The sequence below is a fragment of the Orbicella faveolata genome, unplaced genomic scaffold (genome assembly GCF_042242905.1).
Source record: "Orbicella faveolata isolate gen_17 unplaced genomic scaffold, um_ofav_v1 contig_35, whole genome shotgun sequence".
In the NCBI taxonomy this organism is placed as follows: Eukaryota; Metazoa; Cnidaria; class Anthozoa; order Scleractinia; family Merulinidae; genus Orbicella; species Orbicella faveolata.
The window spans coordinates 1607744-1629894 of NW_028301564.1; the positions used below are offsets into that span (position 1 = coordinate 1607744).

General features: G+C 39.7%; 1 protein-coding gene and 2 long non-coding RNA genes across 5 annotated transcripts; 1 reads left to right on the forward strand and 2 right to left on the reverse strand.

The window, feature by feature from the left end:
• The first annotated feature begins 463 nt into the window (after positions 1–463).
• Positions 464–12012, forward strand: LOC110044156 (WD repeat-containing protein 55-like). The gene is made up of 9 exons (XM_089273076.1): positions 464–510; positions 762–877; positions 2728–2825; positions 3928–4015; positions 4604–4676; positions 5365–5471; positions 7093–7192; positions 9481–9650; positions 10414–12012. The coding sequence occupies exons 1-9, from the start codon at positions 493–495 to the stop codon at positions 10646–10648; spliced, it is 1005 nt and encodes a 334-aa protein (XP_089129202.1). The 5' UTR covers positions 464–492; the 3' UTR covers positions 10649–12012.
• On the reverse strand, positions 11929–20639 carry LOC110044157 (uncharacterized). Of its 3 annotated transcripts, none has more exons than XR_002296083.2 (3): positions 20395–20639; positions 17561–17622; positions 11929–12320 (listed from the first exon to the last, which is right to left on the reverse strand). It is a non-coding gene; the product is annotated as an uncharacterized LOC110044157 (long non-coding RNA). The 3 variants fall into 3 exon arrangements; XR_002296082.2 differs by lacking the exon at positions 20395–20639 and adding an exon at positions 18022–18232; XR_002296081.2 differs by lacking the exon at positions 20395–20639 and adding an exon at positions 17714–17930.
• A 97-nt stretch (positions 20640–20736) lies between these two features.
• LOC149102551 (uncharacterized) lies at positions 20737–21838 on the reverse strand. Its single transcript, XR_016202081.1, has 2 exons — positions 21369–21838; positions 20737–21273 (listed from the first exon to the last, which is right to left on the reverse strand). It is a non-coding gene; the product is annotated as an uncharacterized LOC149102551 (long non-coding RNA).
• Between the last annotated feature and the right edge of the window lie 313 nt (positions 21839–22151).

Sequence of the window (22151 nt, forward strand, 5' to 3'; positions counted from 1 at the left end):
CCCGAATGCTAGCCTACTGCTATCATTGCAAAGTAGCTGTATGGTTCTCTCCCAGGCCTTCACGGTCTATGTGTGAATGGACCTCTTTAGCTTGGGCGGTTTGTTTTCCCATTCCAGACCACGTGATATTCTCTAGAGGTTTGTTCTTTATCCATCTAAAAATTATTCATTCATATATTTACACGCGATTTGGCGTTCCCAAGGCAACGTGGCGGCCGTAAAACAACAGAAACATCTGTCGTTTGCTTTTAAAACGATATTTTAAATGCCGCACAACACAAAAGCACGGAAATTCAATTGCGTTCCATTAAAAAAAGAACCTTGTCGAGCTACAACTTTTAAAACGTCTAGCTCTTTTTAGAGGGCTTTGCCCAGATTGAAAATGAAAACGCGTCAGTCTTGAAAACGCGCGAGTCTGCGCGCGAGGTTCACGCGAATCTTTGTCCCCAAGTCCCTCCCCGTCAGATATTGGACATAAAAGAATAGAACAAGATGGCGGATCAATCGAAGGTAACTGAACAAAATGCGGTCCCGTGCGGTACCGTAGGTTTTGATTGGCAAGAAAGAAATATCATATATGATAATATACCAGGACGGAGGGTGACACACCCTTAAAGCCCCCGAGGCACCAATCTAGCTGGGTTTTCCCGGAAGAATTTCTGGCTAAGCCTTTCTCTGGAGGCACACAAAAGGCTTTGTAGCGTAGGTTACACCAGTGTTAGTACAAACACTCTCTTCACCTTGATGTTGTTTTTATATAGGGGACAAGTGATGGCGTGCCAGGAGATATCAGTTTTAACAACCAGGTGTTTGACTTGAGCTTTCATCCAAACAGAGATGTTATTGCTGCTGGAGAAATCGACGGAAGAGTGACTGTGTAAGTAGCATGAGCCATATTAATAATATTATTTCGGCTTCATGTGTCCATTTTTACACATATTCTACTGTCATCAGAAGTACATAATTTTAAAAGATCTAAAAAGGGAAAGACTGGAATTAAAAACTCAGGTTGTGTAGTCAACGCTGTGGTCTAAGAAAAATTACGAGAAGCGCAAAGGTTCTTAACCATGAAATCCTGGGTGCACATGCAGTGCTGAAGTTATGTGAAAAAAGTAAGTTTTTCCAGTCCCCCAAAGGTAAAAGTTAGTCACCTGTGGTGCTTTCAGAGCACAGCCCTGTCTAGTGCATTTCTGTGACTTTAATACATGGAACTTTCAACTCATTCAATAACTTATGATATCAAGATTTCAGGTAGTGTCTGGGTGTGCATAGTTTAAGTATAAGCTATATGTTAATCTATTTATTGTATCCATTTTGAAATCACTGGTGATCCTTGCAATCTTATTGGCTCTGGGCAGTCTGATTTATTCAAAAATCACACAGTCTATTTTTTGTTCTAATTCGCATTTTTTCCCAGCCAATGAGAAAGGAGCACTAAAACAAAACAACCAATAAGATTTCAAGGCTTGTTTAAAGTAACCAATCAAATTGCAACACAATTCTTTGTTAAAAATAAGTTTGTAACGCCTACTGCTGAAAAAAGGATGGTAAAAGCAAATCTGAATGAGAAAACAATACAACTCATTTATAGCCTTCCTTTCAAAGTCACCAAGGACACCAGACTTGCCATGTTTCAGTTTAAAATTATTCATCACATTCTGCCAACAAACGCAACACTTTTTAGAGATGCGCTTAAAGAATCCGATAAATGTCACCTATGCTCTGAAAGACAAACACTGATCCACCTTTTCGCAACCTGTCTGAAAGTTAAGAGCTTTTGGTCTCAGTTTACTTACTGGTGGATTTCCAAAAACTCTGAGCCAATGACTCTTGATGAAAACAGGATAATATATGGTGTTACCAATGGCTTCTCTCGTCGACTTGGTTTAAACCTCTGCTTGATTATTGCAAAACACTATATTTACACTGCCTTTAGAGAAGAAGAAGAAGAGTACTACTGGGAAGCTTTCATGGCCATCCTTGCAAGTAAACTTCAAATAGAGAAGCACAAATCTAAGAAACAGATAAAGTTGTAACAATAAATAGAATATCAAAAATGGATATAACAACAAACCGAAAAAAAAAAGGAGCCACATTACTGGCCATTGTATATATTAACTCTATTAGTTTAGAAAAAGGAACCTGTTCTCCGTCTTATTTTCTTTCTCGTACTTATTTCTTCTTGTACTTTTATCTCTTTTTTTTTTTCGTAAGTTCTCACTTTTGTTTTTTTGTACTCCTATAATGACTTGTAAGTAAGTTATGTATTGTAATGTATTGTTATGTCATAGGTTATAAATAAAACATATTAAAAAAAAAAAATTGCAAGAATGTCAGTGTGATTTATTCACAAATTGCACTGCATTGTATGTTTGCTCTAAATGGTAACTTTTTCTGTTTTGCATCAAAAAAGAGGTGTATTTAAGCATCTACGTTTGAACTTTTTTAACAATCAAGCCACTGGATCAGTAACATACTGTATATCTACTGACCAAAATCCTGTATTCAGGCAATTAAATCAAATGCGTGATTTCAAAATGGATGTAATAAAGTGGCAAATGAACTTTGTGTCATGCAATTTTTGTCTGGAATCAGTGCCCTCCTTTGATTTTGAAATCACGCCTATGATATCAGACTAAATTGCATTCCATCTTGTTAAGGAATTTAGGATAGTCACTTATTTTTTTCATAGGGCTGGCACCTATTTTTTTGTTATTAACATCATAGGCACTCATACTCTGTTGCTGAAGGGAATCACCTGCTTCTAGACCTTCACCATCACAAGAAAGCTTGCAGAGCATTGTCCTTCTCATCAGATGGCTTGTGTAAGTAGTCACCTTTACTTTGACACTAATATGCACAGGGCTTGGAAAAAGTGTGATCTGGAAGTCCAGGACAAGTAGTTTTTCCTGCTGGGCAAGTAACTTTATATTCTCACTTGTCTGATAGGCAATCGCCCTGGTAAGTCATCTGCCAACTTAATAAAAAGAAAGGACTGACTTTCCCATGGCAAGCAACCTTTGAGAGATGCTGGTCTAAAGGGCAAGCTGGAGTTTTAAGTATTTTTTAGCCCTGTATGCATTGTATATATTTTATAGCGACTGTCTCCTTATTCAGGCCTCTGTAAAATAAATGTAGCAACTAGTTATAAAACTTAGTTCTAATGTAAATTTCCCTTTGCCCACTATTATGTTATTGAACAGTAAATATTCCAAGTTGTAGTTTATTGTTCATAATCATTGGACAGGGGTTTCAATTTAAGGTCTGGGCACTGTGAAAATTGACTGATTGTGAGGATGATATTGCCCACCTGGTCTGACCATCTGGAGGCACGTTTTTGTTACAAAGAAGCTCAGTTCAAAAAGTTTTGCCCACCTGTGAAAACCAGTTGCCCTCCTGTTGAAAATACAGCTGTAGGGAGCTTAAGAAACCCCGACAGCAAAGTTGAGGACAACATCGATTAAAAAAATGAGTTTATATTTTACCTACGAACCTCCAGAGCCATTTAATTTGTTTATCACTGTCAAAGCTATCACGAAACTGAAATTAGGACACATCGATTAATTAGCACTAAAAATTTAACAAATTACCTATCGTGGTTCATGTTCTCCAGACAATGCAGAATTTGGTAATTTCACATTGTTGTTTTGCAGAGGACGGCAAAGAAATGTACCAAGTATTATAATGCATGTGCGCAGCCATTGTTCTTCTCATTAAACCTTTTGGTTAGCGATGTTGCCATTGCCGTTGCTGTTGTGGTTTTGTTAAACTCCCTAATGTCAATGAAAGCCCTGATTCACTTCACTTCACTTAGCTTCTTTGTGCCTCGTGGCACATAAGGCCTCCACAGAATGCCTCCAATTTTCTCTGTTGGTTGCAGCAGGAAAGCCCTGATTAGGTGAATGTTTTTTTTTTTGTGTTGTGTAGACCTTTTTACAGCATCTAAAGACAAGTCAGTGCAGGCTGTTGATATGAATTCAGGAGCAGTTGCCCATGTAATTAATAGAGCACACAGGTACATTTTGTGTTATGTTAAAGGCAAATGCAATTTGTCCTCTTGTGATTGAAAAAATAGTCTATAGCAAATGGAGTTCAGAACAACGTAAACATATAAAACAGCAAATTTTAAGTAAAATTTTATCACAGCAGTTTTCACTTGAGTGTCTAACTTGAGTGTCTTGCATTTGCTTTCTTTTTGCACTGCTAACTCATAGGAGCTCAGTCGCTGTATTTTTGAATTATTTTAGCCAGGTACAAATTTACCTTCAAATTTAAGGAAACCTGAAGATAGTAGTTTACTACTAAGATAGAAAAACACCAAAGAGATATTAAATAAATGAACCATACACCATAAATGAAAGGCTCACTTTTGTTTACCAGAACAAAGGCCCCACTCGTTTTATATAAATTTATTACAAGCCACAGATATGACTTTTCAATGTAGAAGTAAACTTCTGTTTCCTGAGAGGTCCACTAAAGTGATTGATGGCAACAAAGCACAAAACCATTGATAGAGCAGAGTTTGTGTTATTGAATGGCATACTTTAGTGCACTCATGACTTACCTGTATTATAATGTGTGTTTTTATTTCTGTGATTTTCAGTTCCCCTGTTTACTGCATCAAGGTTATAACTGACAGCCTTATAGTGACAGGTGATGACAATGGCTGTGTCAAGGTAAATAATTTTGATATATGTAAAATTTTTGAAAAAACATATTCTTATAATAGGTTCAGCTTCTCTTACTTAACCTTTTTTCAGATTGTTTCATGCTTCAACTCTCACTGCAGTTTATTTTTGGGGAGCAGGGATGGTGCAGTGGTGAGAGCACTCGCCTCCCACCAACGTGGCCCAGGTTCGATTCCAGCCTGGTGCCACAAGTGGGTAGCATTTGTCGTTGGTTCTCGCCTTGCTCCGAGAGTTTTTCTCCAGGTTCTCCGGCTTTCCTCCCTCCACAGAAGCCAACATCTCCAAATTCCAATTTGACCAGGATAGAGGACCTGCATGAAACCCGGCTAAGGCTGATGTGGCCTCCTCTCAAAATATTGTAATTTATTTTTATTTTTATCTTATTATTTACTTGTTTAGCTAGTTCTAAATGTAACTATCTTTGGTTGAACATTACTATACATGACTTCCTTTTAAAATAGCCTACTTGTACAGTATATTGCAGAATGGTGTTCTTCCAGAAAACTGGCATGACACTCCCCCTTCGGACAGTAGTTTAACTTGGGACTTTCCTTTAAACTTTTGTGGTTGGAGACCTGCTACCGCTCAAAATGTTTGACTGTATTTCGAACTGGGCATGGATATTTTCTGGAAGCACACTGTAGGTAAAGTTGTGTTTTCTGCTGTTTTTTTGCAGTTCTGGGACACAAGGCAAGCAGCGTGTGTATTGACAGTAGCAGATAATGAAGACTTTATCTCTGACATGGCCTGTGATGCAGAAAAACGGACGCTTCTAGCGACTAGGTACAATGGAAACATCCCTGGCTGGGGACATTGTGTTGTGTTCTTGAGCAAGATGCTTTACTCTCACAATGCCTCTCTCCACCCAGGTGTATAAATGGGTACCGGCTAACTTAATGCTGGGGGTAACCCTGTGATGGACTAGCATCCCGACCAGGGGGGAGTAAAAATACTCCTTGCTGCTTCATGCTATGGAAACCGGGATAAGCTCAGGCCTGATTGGCCGCTTGGCTTGTGTGCAGACTTTACCAGTACACTGTCTACAATGCAATCTCAACTCAGATCAGTTATCAATAACTAACAATTAGGACATCAATGAGCTTAAGATTCTATGTTTGATTTTTGCTGAGGGCATAGCCTTACTCAGCAATAATGCATAGAAATCCAGAGTGAATAATCTAGTAATTGTTTTAGTATAAATCTACCGGGCATTTAAAATGTCATCTAATTGCCTAAATCCTCTTTTCAGACACGTCCAAAAATGCATAGAGCAGCAGCCATTTTGATAACAACCACACACTGCTTGGTTGCTCACCAGCTACTAAACAATTAGATTATGAGCTTGAGATTTCTATCGTGTGATAGTTGACTCGGGCTGCGCCCTCATCAATATCACATATAGAAATCGAGAGCAAATAATCTAATTGTTTTAGTATAAATCTACTAGTCATTCAAAACTATATCTAAATCCTCTTTGCAGACACTTTGAAAATGCCAAGAAGTGGCCGTCATTTTGTTAACAAGTGCACACTGCTATGCTACTCATTATCTGTCACAGAATAGATAGTGAGTAGCACAGCCAATCAGAGAATCGCTAGTAGATTTATACTAAAACAGAACAGATACAGAATAGATTTTTTTTATTATTTATTTATTTTTTATTTTATTTTAATTTATTGCAATAACGTTACATTAGATACAAAACAAAACAAAAAAAAATGGGATAGTGAGTAGTAGCCAATAAGAGAACAGCATGATTTGCCTTACAATAAAGTCTGGACCGGTGCATAAAACCTTAGGATGTGAGCATGCATTCAAATGAAAGCCGGGTTGAGGAGTAAATGTCCATGGAGCATTGTTAGGGGTTGGGAATGGTAAATGCAAGACTTTGTGAGAAGGCCAGACTGCGAGACCTCTGAAATTGGACGAAAATTTTGCAAGACTCGTGGATTTTGAAGGACCATTCACCACCCCCATAGTTTGTGATGCCACACGAGGAGGTTTTAATTTTCAGTCTGTAGATAAAATTGTTTTTTTTTGTAAAACTATTCAAAATGAAGCATAATATTTAACATCACTTTCATGTGGTCCTGTTTTTTAAGTTGAGTGGGCCATTAAGGGTCTGTGGATCAAACTTTAATTTTTCTACCAACAAGATTTTTGTAAAATTAATGTGCACCACTTGCACGTGATGTTTTTCTGTACTGTGGTACCTTACTGATAAGACAGGGCTGTAGCTAGAAACAGCACTGAAACCGAGGCACTTGTCCAGTCATATATTTCGTCTTTGTTGTTTATAGTCCTCATAAACACGCTAAATACCTATCAAGACACTTAAAGCATGGACATTGCCTCAGTCTTAATTCTCGACTGGGTTCTGATATATTGTTTTTTCTTCCCGCAGTGGTGATGGTACTTTGTCAATATTTAACATTCGGAGTCAAAAGATTGAACAACGGTCAGACAACATGGAAAGTGAGCTTCTCTCAGTTGCAGTGGTAAAGGTAATATATGTTGTTGGGTACAAGTGGGGAAAGTGTTGTGGTACATCAAGACAGGTCCTGAGTTCAAGTTGATGATTTTATTCTTCTCATCTGCTTGACAAAAACGAAATGCTTTATTTTATACGTTGAAAGGTAAAAGGTCAAGCCTGAAGTCAAGCATAGTGGCCCAGCAGGCTGACATTAATTTTACAGTAGCTTCAGTTTCCATGGCACAAAGCAACTACAGTGCGGCGTCGACAAAAGCTGGATCGGATCACGGATCGGATCACGGATCGGATCACGGATCGGATCACGGACCGGATCACGGACCGGATCACGGACCGGATCACGGACCGGATCACGGATCGGATCACGGATCGGATCACGGATCGGATCACAGAAAAAAAAAAGTTTTAAAGAAAAAAAATCAAAAACTAAAATCAAACCGTTTATAAGATAATGATAAATAAAAAAGAAAAGTGAAAAACTAAAATATGTTAAATGAGAATAAGAATCCCGAATTTGACGCAATGACATGTTAATTACAGAGAATGACAAGAGGTCATTTAAAAAGCCACTAAGCGCCTATTTTACGACGAATTTAAATTGTAATGAACAGGCAGATGTAGTTATATTTGAACGTTAGTTGGCTCGAAGCTTACGTGAACCTCCCATTCTCGTTTTTGAAATTGTTATTAGTGGCTAATTCTCGGCTACATTTTCGTGTCAGATGTGAGCGTTACAGTTGGCGTTACAGTTAATGAGAAAACTTACGTACGAAAGCTTAAGGACATTTGCACATCTTGAAAAAACTAGCCTAGTTTTTCAAGTTCATCATTTGCAATCCCCGTTAATCTTTGCCATCCTTGACGATCCTCATTCCGTTTTGATTTGTTCTTGCCTCTTAAGTGTTTTCTATCCTAGAACACGATCATTTTAAGGTTTTATTCTATTTAAAGGCAACTCTTTACGACCCTAAAAATGACTCTAAAACTCGTGACGTAACTCCTAAAATGTTGTTTATTTTCGGGTTGCGTTATCGTTCACACTATCGATGTCATTCCTAGAATTTTTTGTAAAACAGCTATATTTCCTTGAAATACAAATGGTTTGTTTCGTTTTATTCCAGTGCGAAATATCGTATTCCAAACTCACATCTTGTAAAAGTATAGACTTGTCTCAAAAACGGAAATTGTTTGAAATCATCAGGTGTTTAATTTGTTAGTGTTTTTAGTTTTTGTGTTTCTATTCATACGTTCGTCCTATTATTACCATACTGACTCGTTTTATGACAGTTTACCTTTGATGCAAGTGAATATACGAAATATCATTTATCTGAACTGCGGAGAAAGATATGAAGACATGATTGATCATCGCAATCAAAACCCAACAGCCTGAAAAAAATTCATCTGTGACCAGCTCCCAGTTGGCTTGATATTATAAAATGATAAAGGAATATCACACCTGAATTAAATAAAACTTTCTGCTGACAGTAGTCACTCTAGTGCAATTTGCTCAACGAAATTTTGAATTTTTTTTCCTTGATCCGATCCGTGATCCGGTCCGTGATCCGATCCGTGATCCGATCCGTGATCCGATCCGTGATCCGATCCGTGATCCGGTCCATGATCCGATCCGTGATCCGGTCCGGTCCGGTCCGATCCAGATTTTGTCGACGCCGACTACAGTGTAGAAAGTACTCAAAGCGCTGATGGAATGCAACATGTAGGCCATTACAGCGTGAATCCCAATATTCAATTCAATACCCATTTATGCACGTGCTTGGAGAGAGGCATTCTCGTCTCCAGAGGCCGCGCTCCTTCTGGTCAGCACCCAGAATCGCGACCTCTGGGCTGGTCCAGCACTGGAAGTCCGCGATTCACGGATTTCTCGTCAAGTCGGACAAATCTGATTGCCTGAGAATACGGAGCGATTAATCTGCGCGTGCTCAGAAAAATCGGGTTGGGCCAGAGGCCGTGATTCTTGGTGCTGACCAAAGGGAGCGTGGCCTCTGGGGACGAGAATGGGGGAGAGGGACTGTGACTCAAAATATCCAAGGAGACAACACGATGACCCTGGCCAGGGCGCAAACCTGATGTACTTGATCCAGCAAAGTTGAGCACAATAACCATGAGGCCACCATGCCTTACTGTTGTCGAGACAACCGTGGGAAGGAGGGAGAAGGAGGACAGGGGGGTTACTGCTTATTGACTAGCATCCCATCCACGGTGCCTCTAAACCCTATAACTGGAATGGGCCTGCCTGGCCTTAACTTTCCTTTCCTGACTGCTCATTACTGTTGTTTATAGGGTGGACGTAAAGTGGTGTGTGGAACTGGTGACGGCATTTTAAACCTGTTCTCTTGGGGGGAGTGGGGAGACATCAGTGATCGTTTTCCAGGCCATCCACTGTCCATTGACTCTTGTGTGGCTGTCAGTGAGAACGTTGTCTGTACAGGCTCAATGGACGGAATTATCAGGTACATGTATGCCCTGCTTTCACAAACTTCTCGTACTTGCATGTTTATGTACATGACTGTGTATTTCCATAACTTTGTTCGGAAGAGTGATGGGCTGGGTCGAGAGTATCCACACAAGTATTTATGTTGTGTGACATCACACTGCGGCACGAGTAAAGGTGAATCTGCGAGAGACGAATCGGTGAACGAAGCAAGCCGGCGAAAAGGGCCCTTACCGGCTCGCCTCACTGGCCCGGACTCTTTTCTCGCGTCTTTGCTTTTGCTCGTGCCGCAGCACACGCGAGCCCGTTCGCAGGCTAGGTGATAAACGGTATGGATCGCTATGAGTGAATCAGAATGCCATCTGATGATTTCATGTTGAGTTTTAAGTCGAAAGGAGATAGCAGAACAACATAACGTTAAAAATGAGGGATGGAGACAATGCTGTACATTTGTTCTCGATTTGTACTTGGTTCCAGCCCGCAAGCAGGCTCTAGTGTTTGAGTTTCGCAGTTAAGCGCTGCTATAGCTTTTCGCTTTGGCGCGCGAGAAAGTTTATGAACGACGCGCGTTGCGGAACAAAGGACGTTGGGGTGGGGTCGGATGCTTCTCTCTCGCGAGAGCCTGACCTCGCAGGCTAACTTGACCCTGGCCATGCGTGCTTGCGCAGACACTCTCGGCCTAGACCGGCCGCTAGTTGTTGTTGTTGTGGTTTTTTTTTTTCAAAATGTCTAGTTTCCAGAGTGAGTTGTTAATTTGAAGTTCACCTCTTTAATATCATCAGAGCTGTTCATATTCTACCAAACCGTTTTGTTGGTACCGTTGGAGAACACGACGATTTTCCAGTAGAGAGAATGCGCCTCTCACGTGATGGAGACATCCTGGCGAGTTGTTCACATGATCAGAGCATCAAGTTTTGGGACGTGAGTCATCTTAAGACACTCCATGTGGATCCTGGAAGTAAAAAGAGGGACAATGCCGTGGACAACACGGCAAATGACTTCTTTGCTGATCTTTAGTTTCTTCAACTTTCCGCAGTCATCTCTTGATTGGAAGCGGCATGAAGAGGAGGAGGAGGAGCCAGGAGGAAACAGGAAGGGAGAAGACATGAACCTCATTGGAGGCGATTTCAAACGCCTCCTATTTGACTGAAAACCCTAATTATCGAATGAAGCAACTGTGGAATTTTACATCGTATGGCAAACGTGGAACATTTAAGAAACCTTTAATTGAACAGTGCTTCGCAAGAAAATGTGGAATTTGCTAAAAAGTGGCGGCGTGGCTTGATTGAAAACCTTAATTATCGAGTGAAGCAGATGTGGAATGTTACATCGTATGGCAAACGTGGAACATTTAGGAAACCTTTATTAATAATTGAACAGTGCTTCGCCTGAAAATGTGGAATTTGCTAAAAAGTGGCAGCGTGGCTTGCAAGGGCATGGAAAGGGGGCGAAGTACCAGCATATGGTTTGGAAAGAACTAGAATGTGCCATGGATTCTGGGACCGTTGCTATAGTATCAGCTGATTTATGTGCACCTTATCACACCATCTCAATGACAAAGAATCATCTCATTTTCAAACCCAATGCAAAAGGGAAATGCCTTAACATTGGGTACATTGACTTATTTTTTCGGTGGACGCCCAGTGAAGACGAAGATGGGAAAGGGAAGGCTACAAATAAGTTCTGCAAGCGAAAAGTCAATGCAGAAACGTGGTAACATACAATTGACCTTACAGGGACGGGTGCAATGATTTTAAATACGATCTAACCTTTGGAAGTGAGGTGAGCTGAGGACTCGATCCGCGGATGTATACACGAGAACCAAGCAAAGCGATTTGGAAGGCGCGATGTCGCACAATCCGATCTGTGCCTTTTTTCTCATATCAAATATTCTTGACATGTATATATGATGTTATACCATGTCATAGAAATTAGAGCCAATCAGAATACAGGAAATCCATTGTGTGTTCGACGGTGTTTCATCCAACATTCCCATCATGCACCGCGCGTATGTCGCATAGATTGTGTTCCCCTCTGTATTTTCTATGGCGTGGTATAAGACAGTTATGCAATGCTCTCTCGTGCAATACCATGGAATATTTCCCACCTGTCACTTGTATTTTCTTGGTATACACAGGAGCCTTTTACACACGTAGAAACTACAAGTGACTCGTGGGATATTCCGTGAAATACCACTCGAAAGCGTTCCATAACTACAGGTATAGTATGTATAGACAAGATGCTGGAACTTGGAGCCCTAATTAAAGCTCCAATAAGCCATTTGTTGTTTCACGTCGTTGCTAGGTGATTTGTTTATTATTTCTACTTAACCAGTTACCTAAATACAGCTTATTAAATACTATTACTTTTTCACACCAGAATACACTTCCTGACCCAATTATTATTACTATATATACACATATTATTTTCATTGTTACTGGCGGCATGGTTTGTCTGTAGACGGATTCAATCTGCAACCTTGTTGACAGGCACGTAGGTCTTCAAGGCAGTTGGGCATGTCGTCTGGTCGAACTTCTTCTTGAAAGGAACAATGGAGAAGGCAAGTTCGGCATTTTATCAAGCAGTTATTGAATTCTGTCATTGGAGGCTGTGGGAGCGCGTTAATGAACGGTACAAGTGTGCAAAATATCATTGCTATGATCGTTATACTCCGTAGTTTCTGTGGCATCTAAGAAAAGAAAAGAACATTCAATACAGTTATCTCTGGGAGTGTCTTAATGTGCGCGCGCGCGACAGAGAGCGTAGTTCGAGGAAAACTGTGAGATTTGAGGAACAGGTAATGCCCAAGGACAAATATCCGAGCATATTTTAGCACCAAATGGGGGCTATTGTGTTTATAAACCTTGAAATATTTTCGCAACACACGCAGTTTTGAAAATTGTAGAATATTACTCGGATATTCCCCAGTTTTAGCTGGGGCATATTCAGTCATGTGATGCGTTTAGACCAATCGCGCGCCAACAAAAATATTTGACGGATTATAAGTATAGTCATCCCGCACCACTCTCCCGTCTCGCTTTCTGTCATTCCACCATAATAATCTCTTTTTTTTTCTTTTTATCTGTATATCACACCAAGATATCATATTTCCTTTTATTCGGGTTCCGTAGAAACACCGTGTGAACAAATTGTGATGAAAATGTATGGTTCCAGCTTTTTTTTTTGGCTGAGGGTGCGAGTGAAGAGGTCTGGTAAATAAGCACTCAATGCTTAGCGGTTCTTATTTTGAGGTCCTGCTATAAAACATTTAGTATTTAACAATGGCCACCTTCCTACATCGGCCTCTTTTACAGCGGCCATCTCTCCACAGCGGCCACCTCTCCACAGCGGCCACCTTTCCACAGCGGCCACCTCTTTACAGTGGCCACCGCTCTACAGCGGCCACCACTCTACAGCTGCCACCGCTCTACAGCGGCCACCGCTCTACAGCGGCCACCGCTCTACAGCTGCCACCGCCCAACAGTGGCCATCGCTCGACAGGGCCACTGCTCTACAGCGGTCACCGCACTACAGCGGTCACCGCTCTACAAAGGCCACTTTTTTGTCCAAAGGGACCGGGTCTGAACATTCACTATTATTTTTAACCTCTCTACAACGGCAACCTCTCGATGGCGGATTTTAATCAACGACTGACGAATGGTGTATATACAAAACCCAATTTTTTATTGTAAAAGGTTACGAACTTGATCCGAACCGCGCGTCGTTAGTCTCTGTTTCTGTTCGGTTTCGATTTTATTGATACGTTTTGATTGTGTTACGTATTTACATGCTACATTAAGCATTTTTTATTTTTTTAAAGATAAAATGTTGCACCCTGGCCACCCGATAAAAACAGGTCCAGGGGTACTCCCAGAAAAATTGGGTTGGGGCATGCGGCCCGCGTCCCAAAACTCTTATCCTATTTAAGACCAAAGTATGCTATTTTCACTACCCTATTTATGGCTTGCCCAAAAATTCGATACCCTATTTAAGACCCTTATATCAATACCCAGTTTCAGGCCTGTCCTACAATTAGTTCTCTAGTTCAGACCCATGTTAAAGGCATTGTGAAGGGCTTTTGTTGATGGTCTTATCGATAATGATGAAAAAAGTGGCTTCTACTAAAAAGCATATCCAATTCAAGACTTGACTGCAAAAACCATACCCTAAATGTATTTGAGACCAAAATGGCCAAAATCGATACCCTATTTCTGACCAAAATGGCTGAAAAACCATGCCCTTTGGGACCGCACATACCATATAAGAGAGTAGCTCCATCCCGGGAAACACCCCTATCTCTCCATAACGCGGCCGCCCCTCGGCAACGGCCTCTGTATACGATTTGAGCTGAATGCTTTTAGTCATGCGCACGAGAAGAATATAATTTGTAGGGCAGGTATTTGCTGGGGAGAGAGTAAAGGTCTATGAATTACTGTAGTGATGGTTTCGGTGAGATTTGTTCTGGAAAGAACTGCGGTATTGGCTTCCCTGGACTTCCTTGCCTTATAGACTGATATTTTCATTGTAAATATATTTATCAATGGCAAAAATAAGACAAACAACGTTCAAACAAGACTGACGTCTCGACAATCGGCTGAGCGAAAGTCATCTTCAGAGTCGGGTTTTTGTGAAAGAAGATAAGTTCCCATGAGGTTGTCGAAACCTCAGTCATTAAAAACCGTTTGATCTTTTCAGAAATACAACTCTGACGAACTACGGGAACTGCTGGCCGCTTGGTACCTCTCGGACCTACTTAAGGACACTCAATTCCTTTTCTAAACCCTTGGGAAGAAGTCAATGAACAATACTACAGGAGAACAACAAGCAAAACCAGTAGAGATGTTAAACAAAGAGCAAGTGTAATTTTTTCAGTTCCTGTTTACATTATACCTAAATGACAGATTTTCCTACCCTACCATATTCCTGAACTTGTGAAATCCCTATCCTTTTAATTATACACCTGAAGCCTGAAAAAGGCAACCCCTTTCGGACAGTGCCTCCCCGTATAGGCTGTTATAAGGAGTACCCCCTCCCCCCCGAGGGGTGGGGGGGGGGGGGGCGAATTGCGAATACTGCTTGCTTCAAACCATTTTCTTTGTGACGAAGACGTGCCCCGGCTAATCAAAAGAGAGGTAAAAGGTGGGTCGATGCTTATTTTCAGCTTTTGTGCTGTTATAGAACTGCCCTCTCCCTCTCTCCTGCATTTCCTACCTTTCCTTTGGGTGAAAGTCAGATATAATAAGCCATACATGATTTGCTGTTGAACCAAGTTTACTTGGTGCCTGTGGGGTCTCCCATATGAAAAGGTCGGGGATGCTTGCTTAGGCCGTTATAACTCAAGGATTCTGATATTTAATTCTAATAATTAATATTCAATAATTTCGCTTTAGTGTCTCTGTAGTCTCTCGTCGTAACTGTTGTTAATTATTATTTGTAATACCGTTAGTTTATTAGTTGTCTCTAGTCATTGTTGTCAATTTTAGTCTCTTTATTTCTCTTGCTACCTTCAGTTGTATTTAGTTGTACCTAGTTGTATATTAATAATTCGCGTAAACAGGACCCGCCTAGATTAGCTCAGCTATCCGCGGGCATGTTATAATTGTAATTTTAATTTGAAAACAAAAATAAAATGTATGTATGTACAATAAAAGAAATGCTCCTATTTTCGGTTTTTGGCTCGATTTCTGCGGGTCTCTCGAGTCCGATCTACTGGCGCAGGCTCCTTTCCTAAGCAGCGGCTGGTAATCCAGCTATTTCGTTTTAAGTGGTATCTTTCAGGGGTCAGATAAAGCTCTAGCCACACCCAGGTTGATCTCCTTTAGGGGTTTAATTCATATTTTCCGCCGAGCATCCCCGACCTTTTCATATGGGAGTTACCCCTGGGCTTAGTACATCAAGCAAGGATAGTAGATTTGGTTCAACCACAGGTCATGTATGACATGACATTCACTCATGCTGTCAGATCCCTTGTTTTTTTCTAAGATGTGATAAAGTCCTTTATTTATTTACCCTCAGGAGTCCACTTAAATAAACACAATCATGTATAATTTGTCAGAAGTTCTAAACACTCGTCAATTGTTCGATCGCGAGGTGAAAACTTTATCGTTCTTCGTCCAGCTTTTTACGAGCGTTAAATTTCTCGGGAAGTTTGCCAATCTTGGGCCTGTGAAATTTCGCGTGCCTTAACCTTTTAGCAACTCGCCACACGATCGTGTCAATTACATGCTATTGCAAACGTCTGAGGGACTCTAAAAGACTCAAAGCCAATTAATCCGTAAAAGCAAAACCCTTGCGAACGTAAATGACGCCATTAGGCAAGAAATAGAGTGCATGACGAAATGGCGAATGAAGATTAATGCTTGGCAAGATTTTGCTAATTAGATAGCGCGGCACTCACGTAATCTCATTAATCTATTATATTTCCTGTTACAGAGCTTTTAAACCATATTTTGGCGACTTTTAACTTCTGCTTGTCACGTATACTTAAATTCGCTTGAACACAGCTTAAAGGCTTTAAAATCGCGAGGAAGGAAATAACAGACGATCAACTGTTTGAGATTTTAATTCACTGTCTTCACGCGCTTGTTTCTCGCGTACGCATGCGCTATTTTCTCTTGTTTTCAGGCCTACACGTTTTCTATACTTTCGATTAACAAAGAATCTATTTCAATTAAACCAACTGTATCGTTCTAAGGGGCTAAATTTGTGATAAATTCGTTTTTGTATTATCATAAACCGGCCTATTTCTGGTCTTTTGGTTTCGTGATGTGATCGTTGTTCATAGATTTTCGGTAGTTAGGTTGTTTTGTCTAGTTTTCATTATATCAGCAAGATTTTACTTGGTTTTACTCCTAAGCATAAAAAACATTATGTATTATATATACACACATACTTTATTTGTCCCAATCGGGCTTTCCATTATCAAGGAAAAAATTATATATGTAAATAAATAAAAAGAATTGAAATACATCCGTGTGTTCGAGAAGAAAAAAGTGTTGAAGCCCTGTTGTAAGTCGTAGAGGCAGCTGATTTTGAACACGTTGAGGGGCTAATAAATGATGTATGTGAAGTTGCGAAGTTTACGGCAATTGGTCCTTAATTAAGAAAAGGCTTGATGTGTTGAAACGTAAAAACGCAAAGACGAGTATGGCGTCAAAAGGTTTGCAGCGGTACTAGCTGAAAATGCGTGGGAGAAGACGATAGGATTGTGTGAAGGCTTTCCGCGCCAAACAACGAAAATGTAAATTAACTGGCGGCGAAGCCTGATGAGTTCACCAAAGTGGGCTAAATTTATATGCCTCGCTTCCGATTCCGCTTCCAAGAAACTGAAATTTTATTTCAGCACTGTCAGATCTAAAGGCGAGCGCGTGCGATCCTTTGTTGCTAATAAACGATGTGCTGCTCTTGAAACTAATGTTAAACTGCACGTCTTTTGATGGATTTTCTTTCTTTTAATTTGAAAACAGCCAAGCGGCGCTAATATTCTTTGAATAATACATGCACCGAGTAAAGACAATATTAAAGGATGTAATTCTTGCCTCAGACAGCCTTAATTCTTTAAGTATATAAAAGGTTCTATCTGGTATAGAATTGTTTCACATAATAGACGTGTTTATTTTGTTTTACTCCCTTTTTTCGTTGTTTTCCTTCTTGTTCCAACACAGTACCGAAGACGATTGTTTCGGTAGCCTTTGACGAACGCAAATCTAATTGTGTATGCCGTTTCATAAGCTATGCTCCCGTCAGACAGCGATCGGCACATTGCTTATACTCAATTTTTCAGTCGCTTTTTGAGGACAAAACAGAGTCGGATATTGAAAAATGGAACAAACATAGTCCTTATTTGCGAGCGAGCATTGAAGCATCGAGGATCTTTTCGTTCACTTATCATTTTATTGATTCCTTAAAAAAAAAGCGCGTATTACATACCTTTTCTAGCGGTGATAGTTCTTTGGATCTTGTAATAGTCTTTTGTTTTCCAGCTACACGTTCTGCAGAAAAACAACAACAACAAAAATAATAGTTTTGATTCCCGATAAAATTCAAAAGGGATTGTAACAGTTTTATTCTGTCGCTACTCACACATTCAAGGCGAGGCTGATCGACAGATCTAGTCAGAAATATGAGTGGTTTATTTTGACGGAACTCCTGTGGTATCTCCGTTATTTATGTAATTGGCTGAAAAACAAATTTCTTGGACATTAAATAAGTGTCCAACTTTAGCACCGGTTGTGTAGCTTCAGGAAGCTTTAGGAAAACATCATGGACGAATCATTTTGACCCTAAATGGGCAGCAATTCATTGCATTTGACAGCTCACGCTGTCCGGCAGAATATTGGCTAATATCACGCTAAATCGCACAAGCCAAGCGTAGCGGATGAGATAACTACCTTTTATTCACCGTATTATCGGTCCGTCTCTGTTGTGAACACGCTGAAATGGACAAAAAGCGTCAGCGAAGTTTGAATAGCTTGTCAGTGAACGTTAAGCTCTTTTTATATTGTAAAAGGAGTTCGAAAATTGTCAACAGCGGAACTTGTTGCGGTTCCGCTCGTTTTTAGTGCGCGTCGCTGAGCGAATACGTCGAATGTGCTGACTTTAATGACGTTTATGTCACAAACCTAATCAGCATACATAATGAGTCCACCTGTTCGCTCGGCCGTGATCTTCGCAATTTTGATCATAACCTGAATTCTGATAAAAGCGATAGCCAAAAAATCGCCAAACAATGTCAGTTAATTGCCAACCCCCCTTTGGCACGAAATTGCAGGAAAGACAACTTATCTTTTAGAAAGAATCGTTTAAAAAAGAAAGCGAATAAATCAAAAAGCAAGGCCTTTCCTTAATCATTCGTTTCAGTTAAAACTTAGCGCCGTTATCGGTTGCGATTTCGCTTTTTCAGAAACACTTTTAACTGAGCCACTCATTTTTTTCAGAAATTTATTAGGCGGGAAGCAATTTTCTCCATTGAGTAATTCAAATTGTGTTCAAATTGTCAATAGCCTTGCGCCAGTCGACTGCTCCAGAGGGAAACTTAGAATTGCCCATAGCTTAAGTGATGTGACAGGGCCCGGGGCTATTTGACATGAAAAATGACTCAATCAGAAGGACCCCAAATGTATTTATTTCTTACGATGTTGAACATTAAGGAAAACGAAAACTATAAATAAACACATCTACAAGCAATAAAATGTCTCAGCTCTATATGAGGTTTGAAAAACAATAGCCTCATACATATCGCACTAAATTGCATAAACCTTTAAAACAAAATATGACCGGAATTAGAATTCTTAAATCGCAATTTCGCGGAATCAGCCCAAACAATTTGAACTATAGCCACGGCGTCTTTTGCCGACCATGACGACATTGTGGCGTAGATTCATAACCATAACTAACTGAAGAGACGTTCATTTTAGGCTTTTCTTTTTCATGAAAGATAAAGCGCTGTCACTGCATTATCCCCCATAATGACAATGAACTAGAGAGCTAAATCATCGGGGATTTTCAGCTGATAATATCATTTGCAAAGCGAAATTAAACGAAAGAAAACCACTGTTTGCTTTGCGTCGACTGTGTTATGAAAAGGAATGATATTTGATGACTCAGTTTATCCGTCGAATTGTCGCGATGTCAAGTGCAAAAGAATAGCACAAAGACTTCAGTTTTTTTTTGAATAACTTTCTTTGTCGATCTCCTCGTGTAAGTTGAATGCAAATGTTCAATTGTTGTCTTACCGGAGTTTACCAAAGAAAGGAAAATATTAAATACAGAATCCTAACCAAAAGAAAGTTTAGCCCGTTCAACATGGGTTTTAAACAATAAATGCTTTCGACTAACAGTTAACGCAATTAAGGCTGAGCGGAGAAGAGAAATATTATTGAAGCAACTTCAATTAAACGTTTCCGCGATGTGGCATTCTCGGCTGTCGTGAAGTAGATAGGTACCTATGAATACTTAACTTTTCGCTGAACTGATTTGAGTTTATGACAGCGCGCTTTTTCATTAATATCCCTCGTTTAATTAACCCTTCCGAGACGGTACAAATACTTTGCTCTGCCGGATTGTCACTTGATTGTGCTTGATCAAGAAAGAACTGGATATTAAAGGAGGAACACTGAAAATGGCGTACACAGGTGAATTAGGCGTCCATTGTAAACGAGAAGAAAACGGATTGATGGGTTTATGTCAACGTGCGATGCAGTTAACGAAGTTGAGAAGCTAGGGATTTTTAAGACTGTAAGCCAGTTGAGGTCATGTGTTTTTCAATAGACAACGGAAAGTTGAATCAGAAAACAGAAGATCAAAAAGTTTGATTGAAAGAAGGGTAAATTAAACGTGCATCGCCAGGTACGTTGGGAGCAAATGTCCCAGATAAGACATTTATCCACAGCAAATCTAACAATGAACGTTTTAAAAGATTAAAACTAAAATCAGCAAAAAATTGGCTAAGAAACGATAAAGTCAGGCGGAAATCAATTGAAAAAGTAAACAATAATTTCCCGTTTCACGAAAAAACTCGACCAACAAGCTGTAGTTCCTGAAAAAAATGGAATCTTAATCTGGAGTCTAGAGCACTTTGGGATTTAAATTTTAAAACCTTTTTGTGGAAAACCAGTGGAGGTATAAGCGGTAGTGTTCCTGTTTGTTTGAGATAACTTTTTAAGATCTGTAGAAATTGAAGATAATTGTAACCGAACAACAAATCAATAATTTCTTTAAAATATTTACGTTCTAGGGTAAAAATAAAAATATCTATTTCTTACCTACGGGCTTCCCGTATACCAACACTAAACAACGTTATTTCTGAGATGCACACTTATTGTCACTGTCAAAAGTGGTTGACGGAAATGTAAATGTCCAATTCTCAACTCTTTCTTTTGATTGGAGTTGCCACAATTTTAGGCCCACACAGTCTTGGGTTATTGAATAATTGAAGCAGCTGTTTCCAAAGTCAGAGAGGTGTTTTGGAATAAAAAAGGAAAAAACAACAACATTATTTCTTCCTCTACTTTCTCAAATTGACTTTAACCACGTAAAAAAAGAAATTTGAATAAACGGCACGAAAGAAATGTAAACTGGGCGTGGAAATAATTTAATAACGCGGATTTCTTTTCGCTTGTAAATGTTTTTATTCCATTCATTTACCATTGAAGGCGCCATGTTTCAAAAGAGAGCTTCGCTCTTTGCTCAGCAATATTACGCGTCTTTAAAATCATTCGTTTAAGTGTTTTTACTGTAAGTCGAGTTAGCAACGAGAAAAAATTTCGTTTTACGACTTACACTGAAAAAATGCAAATATATTCAGATCTATTGAAAACCTTTTCTTCTTGTCACTTCAATTGGCGTTCGTGGATAACAGGGTTTTGCATTGACGTAGGAAGTCCTTGTTTTACAGTAGGATCTGATCCCGATTGTAATGAAAATTGATATGTTGAATTCTTTTCAGGTAAATAAAGGGAACTCGCTGTGTGGTGTAACAGATTTTTAAGGGTATGCTTCGACGACAAAGACAAAATGAAGTATGGAGTTTTCTTGGGCTAATTTATACGGAAAATGTTCTAACTTGAAACTTGCCGGCGGCCTTTCCGCCGTTGAATTCAACGCTAATGGTCTTCATTGCTCGAAAGGCTAGGACCAACCAGCTATAGGAAAGAAAAAAAATCCAAAACTTTAGTCAAAAGTATATTTACGTCAAATGTTGAATGACAAATGTGGTTGAGTTAAATGACCAAATTACCCAGTTCTCGAGAGGATGGTTTGACGAACAAGTTTTCCAAGCCATCTTGAAATTACGATTAAGTACATTTGTGTTGCTTGTTGAGAACTTTGCTTTGTCGATTATGAATTCAACCGAAAGGTAACCTAGTTCTGTTGCCTCTGATAGTACTTGAATTGTGCATAGCGTCAACCTCTCGAGCGAAATACTGGCATATATACAAAGTCACGTGAAAAACAAAGGTAATGGATTGTAGAAATTTAAACCTACTTCAAGAACAAAATCTATCGCAGTCTCCACCTTGCATCAACATTAATTTTAACTTTGCGACAAAGTTCTTTTTCGTTTGTTACCATCTTCAGTTCCAAGCATGATCATTATAAATTCTCCGTATTGATTGTCATGCATTCTGGTCACTCAAGTAATGAGACTTTGATCGCGCATCGAGGTAACATGTCCAAGCGAGTGATTTTCTATTTACGTCGTCACCATTCCCCTTCACAGCGTAATGACAGTTGTTTCCTGCAATCTGCTGTTACATTAGCCAGTTCAGAGCGGGGGCTGGGGACGAAAAGTGTCCGCACTGACTTAAACCGTTTATAATTGTGTTCCAGATTTAAGTAAATGCTAAAATTTACGTAAAACCTGGTAATATCATCCCAAAGTTATTGGCTACAATTTGGTATGGCATGTCATTGCACCGAAAACTTGATAATTTCATGATAACCGTTTTACAAATTTTCTTGTTTTTATTAACATAATGTAACGTTAAAGCAGTTGCTTTTACGTTACTTTAGCATGTTT

Coding starts and splice junctions, on each gene's coding strand:
- LOC110044156 (XM_089273076.1), top strand. Junction 878..2,727: donor ATCGACGGAAGAGTGACTGT/GTAAGTAGCATG, acceptor TTAACATCATAG/GCACTCATACTCTGTTGCTG. Junction 4,677..5,364: donor ATGACAATGGCTGTGTCAAG/GTAAATAATTTT, acceptor GTTTTTTTGCAG/TTCTGGGACACAAGGCAAGC.